Raw genomic sequence first — 18,271 nt, forward strand, 5'->3', positions numbered from 1 at the left:
CATTCACTGCCTGTCTGGGCTTTGGACTCCACTGGTGACACTTGACAACAGCAAGATATATATTCCATGATTCAATTAAAACATAATACTTGCACAGTGTGTTCTTGCCTATAGACACAGTGTTTGAGCTGGAGGCTTACATGGCTGTTTGTTATTTTTATTAAGCTTGACAAGCTCATATTTTAAGAAGATGCTTGATTACTCTGTTTAATTGTACTCACATGGAGGTTATTTTCTATTGCTATTATTAGGTGACATGACCAAGACAACGGATAAGTAATTAGAAGTAATCATGATTGTTGCTAATATTGTAAGTTTTTTTTCTTTTCTCCCACTTATTCCTTGTCTTTTTATTTTCTTCATTAGAATTGCATGATAAAAATGGCATTAGAGGACAACAGTAACAAATTGTTGATATGCTGTGTAAAGTTGTCTGATAGACATGAAGTTTATGAACCTCTTTAGCAAATGGATTTGCAAACAACATCTGGGAGAGGAGAATTTCATCAAGGTAGATGATCATTTACATTGCTTACAGGAATGTGGCTAAATTTATAGGACTTCTTCTATTTTATTGCATTTTTTCCTTTTGGATAAATCAAAATAATGATTTAAAAATTCACACATGATAAAAGAATCTGGGTACTCTGTTTGATTCCCTGAGGGATTTAGGCAGAGAAAGAATTATAACAATGTTTGAGATGAACATGTCTGTGAAACAGATGTTACTGTTAGAATTCATTGATTTAAAGTGCTCAGACATGGCAAGGTTATGGTTAAAAAGGATTACCTTGAGGAGGTATATAGTGTTTCCTAAAAATGTAGTTCCGATGGCACTGCGAGAGATGAGGTCTGGATTTTCACTGGCGACTTGTTCAGTCCATGCCTCTATCTACCAAATGGAACCATTGATGGATTAACGTGACATTCTCAGTTCAGTTCTCAAGGCAATGTCTGTCTAAATCACATACACTTCATACCGTTTCCCAATTGTTGTACTTCTCGTAACTGTGTCCAGTAGTGCGGACTCTACTATCAAACTGAGCCTCCAGCATGGATCTCAGGTTGCTTATCAATACCCTGTAATAAACCAGAGGAAGCGCTCCTGTGAACATAAGCATGTTTCCCAGTGAACATGTGCAACAACCCAGAGTCTCTACTCGTCAGATGTGTCCTCTGATTATGCTCTTCAGCTTGAGCTCCTTGTCTCAGAAAGTGAGTAAATCATTGAGAAGGGTACCAGAGAGTATGAGTAAGGCAGGCTCTTCTTTGGCCCAAACTTGTTTGGCTGTCCTTGAACCTTAAATTTGAAAAATGATTTCCTTGGTATCTGGGGCACTCTGGGTCAGGGCCTTGGGCTGCCACACAAAAGCATGCCCTCAAGCCTACCTATGGTCTTTCTTGCTCAAGACTTCCCTTGTTTTAGCACTGAAAGTCCCATGTCCCAGTAACCTATTCATTCCCAGGAAAATTGGGACATCCAGTCACCTGAGGCCTTTTTTTAGATTTTGAGAAAAATACCTCAATGGGTGAAAATTCAGAAATATTAATAAGCTTATAAAGATTTATTAGACAAAAGAACACTGAGTTTAAAGTACTAGCTTCCGTTTGTCTTTCTTTTGGCGTGTTTAAAGTAATCTAAGAGTGGTCCTGTAGCAAGGTAATATGAAAATTGCTGACAGAAGTTTTGAGGCCTGCTATTTCCTAAAAATGATTATTCAGGTAGAAGTGTGTATTATGAGGCGGGGTGAAGGTGTGGGTATGTATGACTTTGACTTTGTAGCTTCTGAGTGGAAAGTGTATTTCGAAGGGACACAATTTTATGAGCATTAATGTCCTTGGTCATAGCAATGTAAACATTATGGGCAGTAGCTAGCTTGCAGAAACTTCTATTATCCACAGTCAAGCCTTGAAGTGTTTTTATCTGACACACGGAGAATTGTAGCCGCACATCAAAAGTCTTCTCCTCTGACTGCCCCAAGGGCATTCTGATGAAGTATGTCAGGGACATTCTCTGAACCTCCCTCCTGGCCTCTCCTTCATTTGGTTAACTTGGGCATGAACTTGCATCTGTTTATGGAAAAATGCAGTAAATCAATACTCAATGGTATTCATTTCCTAGCAAGAAGGAAACGGTCATAAGGTCTTAACTCTCTTAAGTAGTATTAAAAAAAATAAAATGGAAAAGGAGAAGAGTTTAAAATTTATTCTGTGGAAAGAAAATTTCGCAGTAAGCACAGCCGTCAGTACTTTGTTAGTGTATTCATTTCTACGGCTGCTGTTAGTTAGCACAAACTAAGTGGCTTAAAACAATATGAATGTATTATTTTATGGTTTAAGTCCAGCACAGGTCTCGCTGGGGTAAAAATCAATGTGTCCACAGGGATATGCTCCATTCTGGACGCTGCAGGGGAGAATCTGATTCCTTGCCCTTTATAGCTTCTAGAAGCTGCCCACATTCCTTGGTTGTTTGCCCTGCTCTATCTTCAAAGCCAGAAACAGCAGCTCAAGTCCTTCTCATGTTTCATCACTCTGACCTCCTCTTCTGCCTCTCTCTTCCCTTTGTAAGGACCCTGTGATTACTTTGGGCTCATCTAGAATGCTGCATTGTATGCTGTGCTCAGTGGCTCAGTCTTGCCTGACTCTTGCGACTCCTAGCCTACCAGGAGTCTGTAGGACTGCAGCCTACCAGGCTCCTCTGTCTATGGGATTTTCCAGGCAAGAATACTGACTGGAGTAGGTTGCCACTTCCTGTTCTAAGGGATCCTCCCCACCCAGGGATCGAATCTGTGTCTCCTGCATTGGCAGGTGAATTCTTTACTACAATGCCAGCTGGGAATCCTATTTATTTAGAATAATCTACCTATTTTAAGTTCAGCTGCTTAGCAGCCTTAATTCCATAGCAACCTTAATTCCATCTACATTCTTAACTTTTCTTTGCCATTAACGTAACACATTCAGATGTTCTAGAGATTGGAATGTAGTCTTTTTCATGGGGTGGGGGGGAGTCATTCTGCCTGTTATGGTTAGGAACAATGATTATAATAAGTGTTATAATTAGTTAAGTTAATTATAACACCCAGTTGGATTGTTAGGAAATAGGGTAGAATTAGAAAGAATCTAGAGTTAGAAATCAAAAGATCAGGGTCATGGTTTTGCCTCATATGTAGATTGGTTTTGGCAAAGTCATATAATCTCTGGGCCTTTCTTTCATAATTTTTATAGTGGGGTATTTGGTTAGCTGGTATTCAGTGTCCTTTTCAGTTCTAAAATGCAATAACCTGACTCAAATTCATAGGTCTTGGTCATTTATATAGATTTTTTCAAGGTTTATGAAAAAAAGTTAAACTATAGTAAAGTTGCCAGTTATGGGCTTCCCTGGTGACTCATACCGTAAAGAATCTGCCTGCAATACAGGAGACCCAGGTTTGATCCCTGGGTTGGGAGGATCCCCTGGAGAAGGGAATGGCTACCTATTCCAGTATTCTTGCCAGGAGAATTCCATGGACAGAGGAGCCTGGCAAGTTACAGTCCATGGGGTCACAAAGAGTCAGACATGACTGAGTGACTAACATTTTCACTTTTTCACTTCACCATCTTTATAAACTCCAGGGAAGCAAGCGTCTAGAATAGAGATGGTTTAGGAAAATAATTTTCAAATGTAACTAAAAACTAAAAACAAGCAAAGCCAAAGCAAGCAAAACAAAAACCTTGAAAACTAAAAATCAGTAGGCAGAAACCTTTACGAAAACAGCTATATTCCAAGATCATCAGTTTGAAAGAACAAATCCTGCCTGGTAAGTATAAGCTTCTCTAACAGAATGGCAAAACTAAAAATACAAGAGGAAATGGTCAATGACATCCACTTTCCCTTTATCAAGATTTTCCATTTTCAGTGAACAAGTAAAATAATCGCCTAGGTCACATGGCTTCTTAATGGGTGCCCAGAGAAAAGAAATCATAAATTAATTGCTCCCAGCCTCAGGACATTCAATAGATGTTTGTATCTAAGACCATAACCGTGGTGATTTCTGACCTACCATGAACCAGCTCTAAATGGAGTAGGAAGTAGGGTTTCCACAGCATGTTGCAATATCTTTACTTTTTCATCCAATCTTCAGATTCAAATTATTTGGGAGAATAAGTGACTACTAGGAGGTTGGTGTTTTGTTTGGTACTAAAAGGAGACATTCTGTTAGAGTTATTATTATGTTAAATATTAAACATTTTCATCAATAATCAAAACAAAGAAGCATAATAAAACCAATTAGATTTAAGGTGACACCCAAGAGTAAAAGTGTCCTCTAGTAACTTACAAAAGACTTTCAGAATGAGGTTGAAATGTGGTGCTGAATTTTGCCTGAAGGTAGGGGATTGACCTTAAATGAGCCCTTCCAGCCCTATGATTATTTGATTTTATTAGATCTAGGATAAAGCACTACTTTAGCTATATTACAAAATATTATTACTAAATAATGAGCTTCTATTCCAGGAGATTAAAACAATGCCTCTTAATGTAACAGGGACTGCATTACAGCTCCAAAGTACAGAGGCATGTACACTATTTTATACTTTTGTATGTTTCTTTTGTAGCACTATCCAACTTCTTTTTTTTTTTTTTTAAGTAGGCATGCAAATTAGATAACAGACTCCCAACAAAGCAAGAAACACAATGTCTGAGAAGGAGAGAAATGGCAGTTTTCTCCCCCTTTTAGATTCCTGAAAATGGAGTATTTGGTCACTTCCCAGAATACACACCCATTGCCACTGAAGAACATTACTGTGTACACATTGTTATCCAAGGACACTTTACTATTCAGATCTGCAATATGCAGAAAAATGTTACAGACAGAGAGCAACAATCAGTCTCTTCCTGGATTGGGTAGGACACAAACCCACCACAAGTTTCTGTCAATGTTCAGAAATGAGATTTACACCATCCAATTCTTAGTCTTTGTGTACCTAGGGTACAACATAAGCATTTAAAAATATAGTTATTTTTCTTGGTGCACACATTTTGAATTTTTCCCCATGGTAATTCAGAATCTGATTAAAACTACCAACTGACGCAAGTCTTGGTGAAGAGAGCTAGAATCACTGAAAAATCTGAAAAGCTGTTTTGGTGAAACGTGTGCAGTAAATGGTTCCTGTTACATAGAAAGTGAAAGTGTTAGTCGCTCAGTTGTGCCTGACTCTTTGTGACCCCATGGACTGTAGCCAGCCAGGCTCCTCTGTCCATGGGATTCTCCAGGCTAGAGTGCTGGAGTGGGTTGCCATTCCCTTTTACAGAGGATCTTCTCGACCCAGGGATTGAACCTGGGTCTCCTACACTGCAGGCAGATTCTTTACTGTTTGAGCCACCGGGGAAGCCCGTTATATGGAAAAACTGCAAATTCTTGCTGGCAGGAAACCATCTAAATACACATTAGCTACCATATAAGGTAATAATGGGATGCCCAGGGACTGCTTGCAGCCCTGGCAAAGATAATGCTGGTGTGCTTCTACAGGATTTCTAGGGACTTATTATTACTTAATATTTAGAAAATTATAAGCCACTAATGTGCTAAGCAAAAGTTAACAAGATCTTAGTCCTCAGGGAACATCCTGTGTTCTACATGAGACAGCATTCATACACAGTTCCCCAAAAGTTTACCTGGTCTAAAAGTGCATGAATTTTCTACCTGCAAAAAAGAGACTGATACGTGATTAGAAGCTGTTCTACCACTTTGTGATCTGAGTAGAATAAGGACATCAATTCAAGCCACTAGGGTTAGCTTTGGAGAAGGCAATGGCGCCTGACTCCAGTACTTTTGCCTGGAAAATCCCATGGACGGAGGAGCCTGGTAGGCTGCAGTTCATGGGGTCGCTAGAGTCTGACACGACTGAGCAACTTCACTTTCACTTTTCACTTTCATGCATTGGAGAAGGAAATGGCAACCCACTCCAGTGTTCTTGCCTGGAGAATCCCAGGGACGGGAAGCCTGGTTGGCTGCCATCTATGGGGTCGCAGAGTCGGACACGACTGAAGCGACGCAGCAGCAGCAGGGTTAGCTTATGGTCGCTGATCTTCCTTTTGTTTTTCTTGAAGGCTTTTAAAGAAACTGTCATCTTTTTGAATATTATTGAAGGCTCCTAAAGGCTAGAATTTTAGAAGTCCTTCCTAGTGTAATGAAAAGAGCAAAATATCACAGACATGAATCTCAATCACATTTCAAAACTTACTGTGTTATATCTTCCTTTTAAAAAGATAGTCAATTTTTACGGTCACATTTTGACACTTCCCTCAGGCCAAAGCAGATAGCTCAGCTGTGTGAAGTATGATAATAGGGTTAAACAAAACAGTTTCTATTGACCTTTAAAAAATGTATAAGTCCCTTTTTATATAGTAGTACAAATAGTAAAATAACAGCATTCACAGCGATAACAATGTCAGTTAAAATTTATTTATATATTGTTTAGTTTCATCTTCACAACAGCCCTTTGAAAGTGGTATTATATTTATCTTCACTTTATGAAAATACGATTCTAAGGATCCTTTCTTTATAAAGACAAAGAAACTGAAGCTTAGAAAGGTTAAGCAAATTATCTAATGTCACACAGCCAGGAAGTTGCAGACTCAGGATTTCAGTCTTGTGTATTTTTTTCCCGAAGCATTTACTTGTTACATTATGCTTCACCACTTCTCCTGATGGAGGTGAAAATTTTACAGGTGATAATTTTGATATCTTTACTGGCATAAATACTAGTATATATTTTTAAGATGTAAATAATAATAGAAAATTTTTGTTAAAATTATGTAGGTCTGTTTCTCAAAATGTAATGGAGACTTGTGCTTGTGGTTGGGGATTGTTGGGTAAATATTTGGTGGTTCAGAACTGGAGCTGGAGACTGTCTCTTTGCTTCTTGCTGACCCACTCTTTGGAGGAAAAACTCTGCTTTAGACTAAAGACTAAAGTTGAATTTTTCTACTTTAGTCATTTAGTTTAGTTATTTCCACCTTCCCTCAAATGAAGAGGGAGGGAAGTTCTAAGTCTAAGCATCAAGTCTGTTCTCTGCCTAGAGTGTCATTTTTTTCCTTGTCTTGTCTGGCTAACTCATCAGTCTTTTAATTATCAGCTGAAGGCTCCTTTCCTAGTGTGGCCCTCTGTGATCCTTCAGCTTTATCTATTCCCCTGCATCTCTAGCTCTTCACTCTTCTTGACATGTATTAAAGGTATTTTCCTCTGAAGGGGGTGAGTCCTATCTTTTTCCCCAGCCTTTATTATATGATAGATTGGCGCTCACTATCTATTTGTTGGCTCAACAGATGGACAACTGCCTTCACTTAGGAGAACATTGAAAACTAGGATCAGGTCAAATATCTGGCTAAAAATTTGGGATTCTAGAGCCAAGCCTGTTTTTATTAGAGCAATAACTCAACACGAAGTCTCTCAGGCCTAGTGTCATAAGACTTGAAATTCAGATCCAGCTCTGCTGTGACCTTTGTGTGGGGCCCTGAGGAGGCCATTGTCTTGGTCTTATTGTTGTCTCCCTGGGGTGAAAGCATACATGACAGAGAGTTTTCATAACCATAAAACATAAGCTTACTCATATCGTAGTCCGTTCTGCCCCAGAAAGTCTTCCACAGCGACAGTATCTTCTGCTTTAACACGGAAGTCCACTGTACTGTGAGGTTTGACTTGTGTGACCGAATCTGGTTTCCAGAAATCCATCTGAACAAGGAATAAGACATATTGTATTGGACACCAATAATTCAATGGGTGAATCACCACTAGTGAGCACACTACCCCAGTGGATTATTATGAATCAAATTATCCATGAAATCTCTTATAAATATCACCTTTATTTGAGTGGACAAAAGTTGGGACCAAGTAGTTGGATGTCAATAAAAGTGTTTACACACACATACATACATAGCATTAATTGTCAACAAGCATGAAGAGGGTATGATTATCTCCCATAATGGTAGTTACTTGCAGTATTCTATAACTGCTCTTTTCTCTTTATTGATTTTCTAGAACAGTTGCTTATTGGTGATAGCAGTGTTTGTGGTAATGGATATATGTGATAAATGAATGATGCTGAATTACCTGGAGCCCAAAATTTAATAGAAATGAAGCTTTCCCTTTTACTTTTTAATGAATTCATTTTATGAGTTTCTCTTGGAACTCAGTGCCATACAGATCACATTAATGTGGGAACTAGAGCATCCCTGACCTATGGAGGATCCATCAGGGAGGAAAATTGTAACTTTCCACAGTGGTCATCTTGGCACCACAGACAGAAACAAGATAGTCTCAAGAATCCAATAGTGTGCTGACATTTTCATTTGTTCAATTATTTGTCAACAATCACTGAGGACCTACTATGTGACAGATTTTATTTTCTTGGGCTCCAAAAGCACTGTGGATGGTGACTGCAGCCATGAAATTAAAAGATGCTTGCTCCTTGGAAGAAAAGCTATGACCAACCTAGACAGCATAATAAAAAGCAGAGATATTATACAAAGGTCCGTATAGTCAAAGCTATGGTTTTTCCAGTAGTCATACATGGATATGAGAGTTGGACTATAAAGTTCAGTTCAGTTCAGTGGCTCAGTCATGTCTGACTCAATAGAAGACCCCATGGACTGCAGCACGCCAGGCCTCCCTGTCCATCACCAACTCCCGGAATTTACTCAAACGCATGTCCATTGAGTCGGTGATGCCATCCAGCCTTCTCATCCTCTGTTGTCCCCTTCTTCTCCCGCCTTCAATCTTTCCCAGCATCAGGGTGTTTTCCAAGGAGTCAGTTCTTCACATCAGGTGGCCAAAGTATTGGAGTTTCAGCTTCAACATCAGTCCTTCCAATGAATATTCAGGACTAATTTCCTTTAGGATGGACAGTTTGGATCTCCTTGCAGTCCAAGGGACTCTCAAGAGTCTTCTCCAACACCACAGTTCAAAAGAATCAATTCTTTGGCTCTCAGCTTTCTTTACAGTCCAATTCTCACATCCTTACATGACTACTGGAAAAACCATAGCTTTTCCTTGACTAGACGAAATTTTGTTGGCAAATAATGTCTCTTCTTTTTAATATGCTTTCTAGGTTGGTCATAACTTTCCTTCCAAGGAGTAAGCGTCTTTTAATTTCATGGCTGCAATCACCATCTGTAGTGATTTTAGAGCCCCCCAAAATAAAGTCAGCCACTGTTTCCATATCTATTTGCCATGAAGTGATGGGACTAGATGCCATGATCTTAGGTTTCTGAATGTTGAGCTTTAAGCCAACTTTTTCACTCTCCTCTTTCACTTTCATCAAGAGACTCTTTAGTTCTTCACTTTCTGCCATAAGTGTGGTGTCGTCTGCATATCTGAGGTTATTGATATTTCTCCTGGAAATCTGACTGGAGAAGGGAATGGCAAACCACTTTAGAATTCTTGCCTTGAGAACCCCATGAACAGTATAAAGAAGGCTGAGCACCAAAGAACTGAATCTTTTGAACTATGGTGTTAGAGAAGACTCTTGAGAGTCCCTTGGACTGCGAGGAGATCCAGCCTATCTATCCTAAAGGAAATCAGTCCTGAATATTCGTTGGAAGGAGTGATGGTGAAGCTGAAGCTCCAATATTTTGGCCACCTGATGCAAAGAACTGACTCATTGGAAAAGACTCTGATGCTGGGAAAGATTGAAGGCAGGAGGAGAAGGGGATGAGAGAGAATGAGATGGTTGGATGGTATCACTGACCCAGTGGACATAAGTTTGGGCAAACTCTAGGAAGTAGTGAAGGACAGGAAAGTCTGATGTGCTGCTGTCCATGGGGTCGCAAAGAGTCAGACATGACTGAGTGACTGGAAAACATCAATAAAAACAACTATGTGCCAGGCTCTGCACCTGAGACTAGGAACACACACATGAGCAATTCAAACATGGGGAGATTTTAGAGGCAATTATGCACAAAGGTAGGATGACATATTTGATAATTCTGATGTTTTTCTTTGTGGATGTGTGGTTTCCAATCTCCTTTTTACCTTGGGAAAATATTAACCACGGACATCCTGCCTCTAACAGGTCTCTGATTTTCTGTTCTTTCCTTGAGCTGAATAAAGGCCTAGAAGCCTAAGGTGACCCTGACATTGGATCATTCTCTGCTCTTTGTCTCCCCAGTACCTGTTCAGATATTTATGAGCTAATCTCAGGCTAGAAATGTGGCAGGTGGTGATATTTAGGATTGTTGCTTTGGAACTTGGGAGTTTGGGCAGACTTAGAGGTTGTTAAATAGAAACTGATGATGTAAGATATTAAGATGACTCAATTTTAGATATGCCTGTGGAGAACCCAGTTGCCTATCTCCTGTCCTGGTAGTTTTCCAGCTACTGCAGATGTCTAGAGGATGCTGAATCATGAGTCAGGGTCATAGGGAATGTCAGCACAGTGGGAGGTGGGACATTAGGATTACACAGGAGGGATTTCGGAAGAAAGAGAGTGAGTGTGGTTGTCATTAAGTTGCTGAAAGGAAAGAGTATTGATAATTTGATAAGGATTGGCTACAGAATGTTATGAGAAGATAAAGATGAGAGGTTAAAAGATAGTGAAGGAAGGATAAAAGCTTATCATGATAAAGATAGAGAAAGCAAGAGCTGGTGATGAATTCTAGTTAGCCAGGACTATAGAAAGAAGGGCCATGAAGACAAGCACATTATAGGAGAAGTTTTTAGAAGTTCACTCTGGGGCTTCTCTGGAGAATGAGAATCCTCCTGCCAATTCAGGAAATAGGGGGTTCGATCCCTGATCCTCAAAGGTCCCCCATGCCCCAGGGCAACTAAGCTCATGCACCACAACTACTGGGCCTGTGCTCTAGAACCCAGGAACCTCAACTACTGAGCTCATGAGCCACAATTACTGAAGCGCATGTGCCCTAGAGCCTGTGCTTGTCAGCAAGAGAAGCCACTGCAATAAGAAACTCGTGCACTGCAACTAGAGAGTAGCCCCGACTAAACGCAACTAGAGAAAGCCCATGCAGCAATGAAGACCCAATACAGCCAAAATAAAAAAATAAACAATACCAAAAAGTTAACTGTGAATGTGTATTCTTCATAAATATCTGTCATTCCATGGTGGGATGGAAGAGGGAGGTGTTTCTTGGTTACAGACACAGAGGTTTAGAATTGGTAAAGAACATAAAGTTGTCCAAGCACATGTAGGCAATTAGACAGTGCCCTACTCGTACAACCCTGGGATCTTTTAGTGTTGCTCAGGAGACTCTTCACTGCCAAGATCTACATATCTGTGCTTGAAAGCTCTCCCAGAACTGGAAAAGGCCTAACAGCTCGCAGCAGGCAGGAGCTGCCAAAGAAGCACTTTCCAGAGAATTGCTTAATCAATGACCCTAGAAAGTAAGTGTCTAAATATTCCAATTCTCTCATTTCTCAGGTGGGATAATTTTGAAGTGTGTGGTTTGCACCCTTTCCTATAGTTTCTCTGTAGGATGAAGCTCTACTCATCCTCTATGCTAGCCGACTTTGTAGTGTCCCTTCTGTTGGCTGCTCTCCCTTCTCTGCATCACTCCTCACTTCTCTACCCAGGCTCCCTATACTTTCCAAGTGAAATCTGCCATTGAATCTTTGTCTAAGGATCTGGTCTGGAAGAACCTATATTAAGATGTTAGCTTTCAACCTAGCGTAGCACAACATCCTTGGTGATGGTTCTAATACAATCTTGAATATGTCTAGTACTGCTTCAGAACAGCCTAATTGCCTTATAGATAGTTTTCTTTTTGGTATTAAATTGAAAGTTGCCTTTCCTAATCTTTTAACCTCTTGTCCATCTGTCTTGGCTCTGCCAAATATTGGTGTGTGTATATATATAGCATGGATGTGACAGTTGGACTGTGAAGAAAGGCTGAGCATCGAAGAATTGATGCTTTAGAACTGTGGTGTTGGAGAAGACTCTTGAGAGTCCCTTGGACTGCAAGGAGATCCAACCAGTCCATCCTAAAGGAGATCGGTCCTGGGTGTTCTTTGGAAGGAATGATGCTAAAGCTGAAACTCCAGTACTTTGGCCACCTCATGCGAAGAGCTGACTGATTGGAAAAGACTCTGATGCTGGGAGGGATTGGGGGCAGGAGGAGAAGGGGATGACAGAGGACGAGATGGCTGGATGGCATCACTGACTTGATGGACGTGAGTTTGAGTGAACTCCGGGAGTTCGTGATGGACAGGGAGGCCTGGCGTGCTGCAATTCATGGGGTCACAAAGAGTTGGACACAACTGAGTGACAGAATTGAACTGAACTGAACTGATACATACACACATATATAAAAAAATATATATGTATTACAAATGGGATACAGAAATCTCATAAACATGTTTGACAAAGTACTTGCTGACCTAACCTGAGGTCCCTTAAAACCTTCAGTTTGGTAAGGAGAAAATTGGTCAGCAAACATACTGACATCCAACACTAAGGAGTCCTATAAATATGATGGAGACTTACTAACCTGGGCTTAGTAACCAGTGCTTCTTAAGAGACATGGAGTCAAAAATCAGGAAGATCATAGCCCCAAAGATGTTTTTAATGCATTAAGTATGGTTACAAAATGGAGAAGGTAATGGCACCCCACTCCAGTACTCTTGCCTGGAAAATCCCATGGGTGGAGGAGCCTGGTAGGCTGCAGTCCATAGGGTCGCGAAGAAAGAGTCAGACACGACTGAGCGACTTCACTTTCACGCATTGGAGAAGGAAATGGCAACCCACTCCAGTGTTCTTGCCTGGAGAATCCCAGGGATGGGGGAGCCTGGTGGGCTGCTGTCTATGGGGTCACACAGAGTCGGACACAACTGAAGCGACTTAGCTTAGCAACATGGTTACAAATAATAAACTTAAAACATTAGCATGAAGAGACCTGGGCTTAGTAACCAGTGCTTCTTAAGAGACACTGAGCCAAAAATCAGGAAGATTATAGCCCCAAAGATGTTTATAATGCATTAAGTATGGTTACAAATAATAAACTTAAAACATTAGCACAAACAATAATTACCAACACTTTGTGAGTGAGATCTATGTTTATAATATGGAGGCAGAGCAAAATATATGATCTGAACTGTGGGGAATTGAATTATAAGTTAAGGAGTTGCCACTAGTGGCAAAGAATCCACCTGCCAATGCAGGAGACACAAAAGACACAGGTTTGATCCCTGGGTTGGGAAGATCCCCTGGAGTGGGAAATGGTAACCCATTCCAGTATTCTTGCCTGAAAAATTCCGTGGGCAGAGTAGTCTGATGGGCTGCAGTCTGTGGGGCCACAAACAGTCAGACATGGCTGAGCAACTGAACACATACACACACACAGATACACAGATTGAGGTTATAAATTTATAAATCTGCATATCTGAGTAACAAAGAACCATAAAGAATATTTGTTGGAAGATAAAGGAATAACTTTAAGTGATAGCACTGTGAGAATGTCAACTAAACCATCCATCTGGCTAATAACCAAAGAGTCCGTCCTAAAATGTGATACAAAACCAGTGCAAAAGCAAGATAAAGTAGTGTATTCACCCTAAATTCTTTTGGGAATAAGAAGGACATGCAAACAAATTAATAATTATGTTGGAGAATTTCTATTCTTCACATATTTACACATAGTTGTTTCTTCACATTGTGTTTGACTGTAAATTCAGCATAGGATTAATTCTTCATTTATCTTGATGGAATTTTCCTTTCTTGTTGGAAGAGGCGATAACTTCTACTCTAGGTCTAGTTCCAGACAGTGGGGAGGAACTTACAAGTATAATAGGAGTGATGGAACATTAGAAGACCGTAACAATGTTACTTTGGTTGGGTACCTGAAGCTAGAAAAACAGAATTCAGGAAAAAGTATAGAGAGAAGGGGATAGGTTTTGTGGTGAATGCCTCTCATAAAGAAACAAGGAAGTAAAATAAAACCTTTATTATACAATTAAATATGAAAAGAGGGAGGGCTACTAAAGTCCAGTGTGGTCACAGGTCTCTTCAATACATTCAACTTTTAAAAGGACATGTTCAAAAGCTGGGAGGAAGGACACATGGCCAAGGATGAATACAAAGACTAGATGCCCTTGTAATGATTTTATCAGGAAGGCTACAGTCCAGAATATGCTATACTTGTAAGATTACTAAGAAGAGTAAAACCTTTTTTTCAATCATATTGAAAATAGAATGAATAAAGAAGAAACATGCTGTCTCTTGGAGCTAAAGCATAATGTTTGCAGCTGAAGAGACGAAGTAACCTTTTTTAACTCTTGTGTGGCTTTTGTCTTTTCTAAGGAGTTACACTATCTCTTATTTTTTCCTACTTCTAAAGATGAAATTTCTAAAGATGAAATTACCCTAAGTAAATAATTTTTCACATGTTAGGATTTTAGCAGAAATACTTTCTGTGGAAAGAGAACTTTGAGGCTCAGGGTAGATAAGGAGAGAAGGGATTATACTGGTCATGTAAATTACATTCAGAATCCTGGATCTCATGGTGCTCATAATAACATACACATAGTTTTTACTATGTAAATTCTTTCCAAGTGTTTTACTTATATTAGTTCTTTTAAATCTCACAAAATTCTGTAAGGTAGATGCTCTTATTCTCCTTATTTGACACATGACGTGGTTGAGACCCAGAGAGGCATCCAAGGTCCAGCTAGCAAGTGGTAGAGTCAGGAATTGAACCCAGGAAATCTGAGTCCAGATTCTCTGCTCTTGACTACTAGAAAATACTGTATTTTAGGTAACTAAAAAGGCAGAGGATGTGACCGCAAACTTTTTCTCAGCAATCTTAGAGGAATCGGAGCTTGACAGGATTGCTGAAAAGTGGAGGGGGCATGTCTTGGATTTCATCAAAGAAGACAGGTGAATCTCAGAAGCAGGATCTCCCAGGGCCCGGCATGGATAGTAGCAAAGTTAAGTGGAAGCAGATGGGTTGTGAATGCTCAGAAAAGGGAGCCGTGATCCTTGGGAGCCAGCACGGTGTACAGCAAGAGTAAGTCAAGCCCAATTAACTTCATGTGATGATTGAAAGAAAACACTAGCCTGCCACAGTGCTCAATCCGGATCTTAGCAAAATGTTTGACCAAGTCTCTATATTTACATTCTTCTTTGTAAGCTGGAAAGCACAGTGTTAGCTGTAGGTAACACCACAGTAACATGGATAGGAGAGAAAACTCATCTGAGATGTGTTGATTTATCAGTCACTTTCAGTCCTTACTTACCACTGCATCTGGCATACTGGAGACTCCTGATAAATAGATATTAAAAGAATGAATCATGGAAGATGCCTCTAATTCTGTACTGATCCTTTACTTAATATTTTTACTCTATCCATGACAAAGGTAAAAGTTAAGAAGACAGGTTTATCAAGCTTGCTGGTGATGTGAAGTTAGGGCAAATTATTTCCCTGAGTGAATTCATTTTTAAAACTGTCTCAGTATGCAATAAAGATAATTTTTAGCAGACTAAATATATAATAAAATCCTGCATTTAGGTTAAAACATCAATTAGGCAAGTATAGAAGGAAGAATACCTTGCTTCATGTGAGAGGGTGATGCATGTGAGAAAAAAATACCCTGATAGCTTTGATCGGAATTAGGTTTACTATAAGCTAAGAGCTTTCTAACTGTTCAAGCTGTAAAAAGAATTTTATACCCCATTAGTAAGTGTCTGCTTTACAAATGAAAGCAGACAGTGGCCCCACACTATGTATTAATCAGAGTACACCTGGAGGTCCATTGTCCATTCTGAGAGCTACATTAAAAAAAAATGAAATATAGACAGAAAGATTAAGCTATGTCCAGAAGTGACCAGAATGACCAAGAGTCTGTAAACCCATGCTAAGAGTATTGATAAATCTCAGAAGTGAGACAGTGTTTGACTCAGCTAGGTCCAGTGGGTCACGGTTAAGGTAGTTTTCAGCTCAGTGTAATGGTTTGAATGGTTTGTAAGGCAAATGCTACTTTGAAAAAGAAGTATTCCTACTATCCTTGGAAGTACTCAAACAGGTTTTATTAGGGCTAGCAACCAGAGATGCTATTTCTACCAAAAAAGTTCAAATTTAAGTGAAATCCTGCAATAGATGACTTTAAATTCTCTTTCAGATCTAACTTTCTGAATCTGTTTCAGTTTGTGACACTCTCTACCTTTTTTCCCCCTCCACATCTTAAAAGCTAAAAAGATAACTATAGAAAGATAATGGATGGATAGATAGATAGATACTTAGGAGCTGATAGAATGTTTTGGTTTTTATATTAATGAAAAGACAGCATTGGATCAAGTAAACTATTAATGGTCTACAATAGCTCCCTGCCACTTATATATATATATACATACACACACACACACACATATATACACTAATATATATATACATAGACTAATATATATATATATACACACACATACACTTATATATATATATAAAATTTAAAATATCAGTTTTAATCCCATAATACAGTAAATAAAAAAAAAAGTAGCCTAGAGATTTTGGTTTCTTAATAGTAAAATAAAAATCACTCATGACTTTTCATCATTTTTACCCCCTTCAAGTCCTATCATTAAGAGGGCCTGAATCAAGGTCATGAAAACTCAAGCTGTTTGATTTGGAATGAAAGAAAATCAAAGAGAACAGATGATACATGGGATGTGGAAATGACTTTCAAGTTGGACCAAAGCCCAGTTTTTCTGTAATATCCAAGTTGATCATTTTTCTCTTTTGACTTAGAAGGGAAGTTGCTATACATAAGATGTTCTTTGACCTTTGCAACAATTTTGACTCATCCAGTTGTCATGCTCAGGCAGCTCTTTAAAAAGTTACCCTAGATTTATAATACTGTAGGGCTTATGGCAATCGAATTTAGGCAGACAAAGATGGCATGGTGGCACTAAATGTTTTTCAAGTTTTTATTTCTTGCTACAAAAGTGCGGTAGTTAATATTTCATGTCATTTTTCCCTTAATGGAATCACAGTGCAATCTTAAGATTTTAAAAAATAATCTAAGATTTTTAAAATATTGTTATAGGAAACCTATAAGCATAGATTGGCATTTACCTGCCTGGTGCTGGCCAACTCATGGAGTAAGCTGATGTGATTTTCATCTTCAACATGGACACGGAACACCTTGTCACTGAACAATGAGATACAGAAGAAGAAGAGAACATTTAAAATTGGGTAATGTGTTCAAATTTTTTGGTTAACAAGGAAGGACTTGCTAATTTAAGCCATAGGCTACTTACCCTTCAAAGTGCTCACCAGAATGATGAGCAGATGCTAGGGTCACGGTCACGAGAATCAGGAACGCCAACATTGTGCCTGACTAGGTCTTTTAGGTAGGTTTCACCTGCTTTTATAATCCGGGGTGTTCTCTGTGTTCTGATTGCAAATAGGCACTGTCAGATCTTGATTAATGGTTTTCCTAGTATGGTTGCCTTGGTAGCTGTGTAAAGTCTAGAATTCTATCTCTCCCAACACCTGTGGAAACAGAGCAAATAATATGAACTCAGCCTATCTAATTTGGATGTCAGACCTTGAATATCTGGAGGAAAGGAGCTTTTTACATTTTTTTTTTATAAAATGCTATTTTAATTTTATTATTTCTGAATACATGGGGTCTTTGTTGCTGTGTGCAGGCTTTCTCTAGTTGCAGCGAGTTGGGGCTACTCTCTTGCTGTGGAGCATGGGATGTAGGCACTCCAGCTTCAGTTGTGGCACACAGGCTTAGTTGCCCTGAAGCATGTGGGATCTTCCTGGACCAGGGATCCAACCCATGTCCCTTCATTGGCAGAATGAATTCCATTCATTGGATTTTTTGTTTACTGCTGAACCACTAGGGAAGTCCCAAGAAGTTTTAAATAAAATTTATTTTGTAGCCTTTAATTTTTTTTTTTTTTTTGATTTGAGAAGTACATACAACAAATTCTATAGATTTAAGTATAAAGTTTGGTGAGTTTTGAAAAATGTATATACCTATGTAATAAACATCCCAGGATCCCAGTCAAGGTATGGAATATTTTCATCACCCTAAGAAGTTCCTTGGAGAAGGCAATGGCAACCCACTCCAGTACTCTTGCCTGGAAAATCCCATGGACAGAGGAGCCTGGTAGGCTGCAGTCCATGGGGTCGCTAGGAGTCAGACACAACTGAGCGACTTCACTTTCACTTTTCACTTTCATGCATTGGAGAAGGAAATGGCAACCCACTCCAGTGTTCTTGCCTGGAGAATCCCAGGGACAGGGCATCCTGGTGGGCTGCTGTCTGTGGGTCGCACAG

General features: G+C 39.4%; 1 protein-coding gene across 1 annotated transcript in view; it reads right to left on the reverse strand.

Annotated features, from left to right (window-relative positions):
* CPB1 (carboxypeptidase B1) overlaps window positions 1-17,320 on the reverse strand; it is a 37,003-nt gene extending 19,683 nt beyond the window's left edge. Inside the window, 5 exon segments of the mRNA NM_001105350.2 lie at window positions 791-892; window positions 981-1,080; window positions 7,588-7,712; window positions 17,054-17,129; window positions 17,239-17,320. Of these exon segments, the coding sequence (NP_001098820.1) occupies window positions 791-892; window positions 981-1,080; window positions 7,588-7,712; window positions 17,054-17,129; window positions 17,239-17,309 (474 nt within the window). The 5' untranslated portion in view covers window positions 17,310-17,320.
* Window positions 17,321-18,271: the final 951 nt, after the last annotated feature.

This window comes from Bos taurus, chromosome 1 (assembly GCF_002263795.3).
Source record: "Bos taurus isolate L1 Dominette 01449 registration number 42190680 breed Hereford chromosome 1, ARS-UCD2.0, whole genome shotgun sequence".
Lineage (NCBI taxonomy): Eukaryota > Metazoa > Chordata > Mammalia > Artiodactyla > Bovidae > Bos > Bos taurus.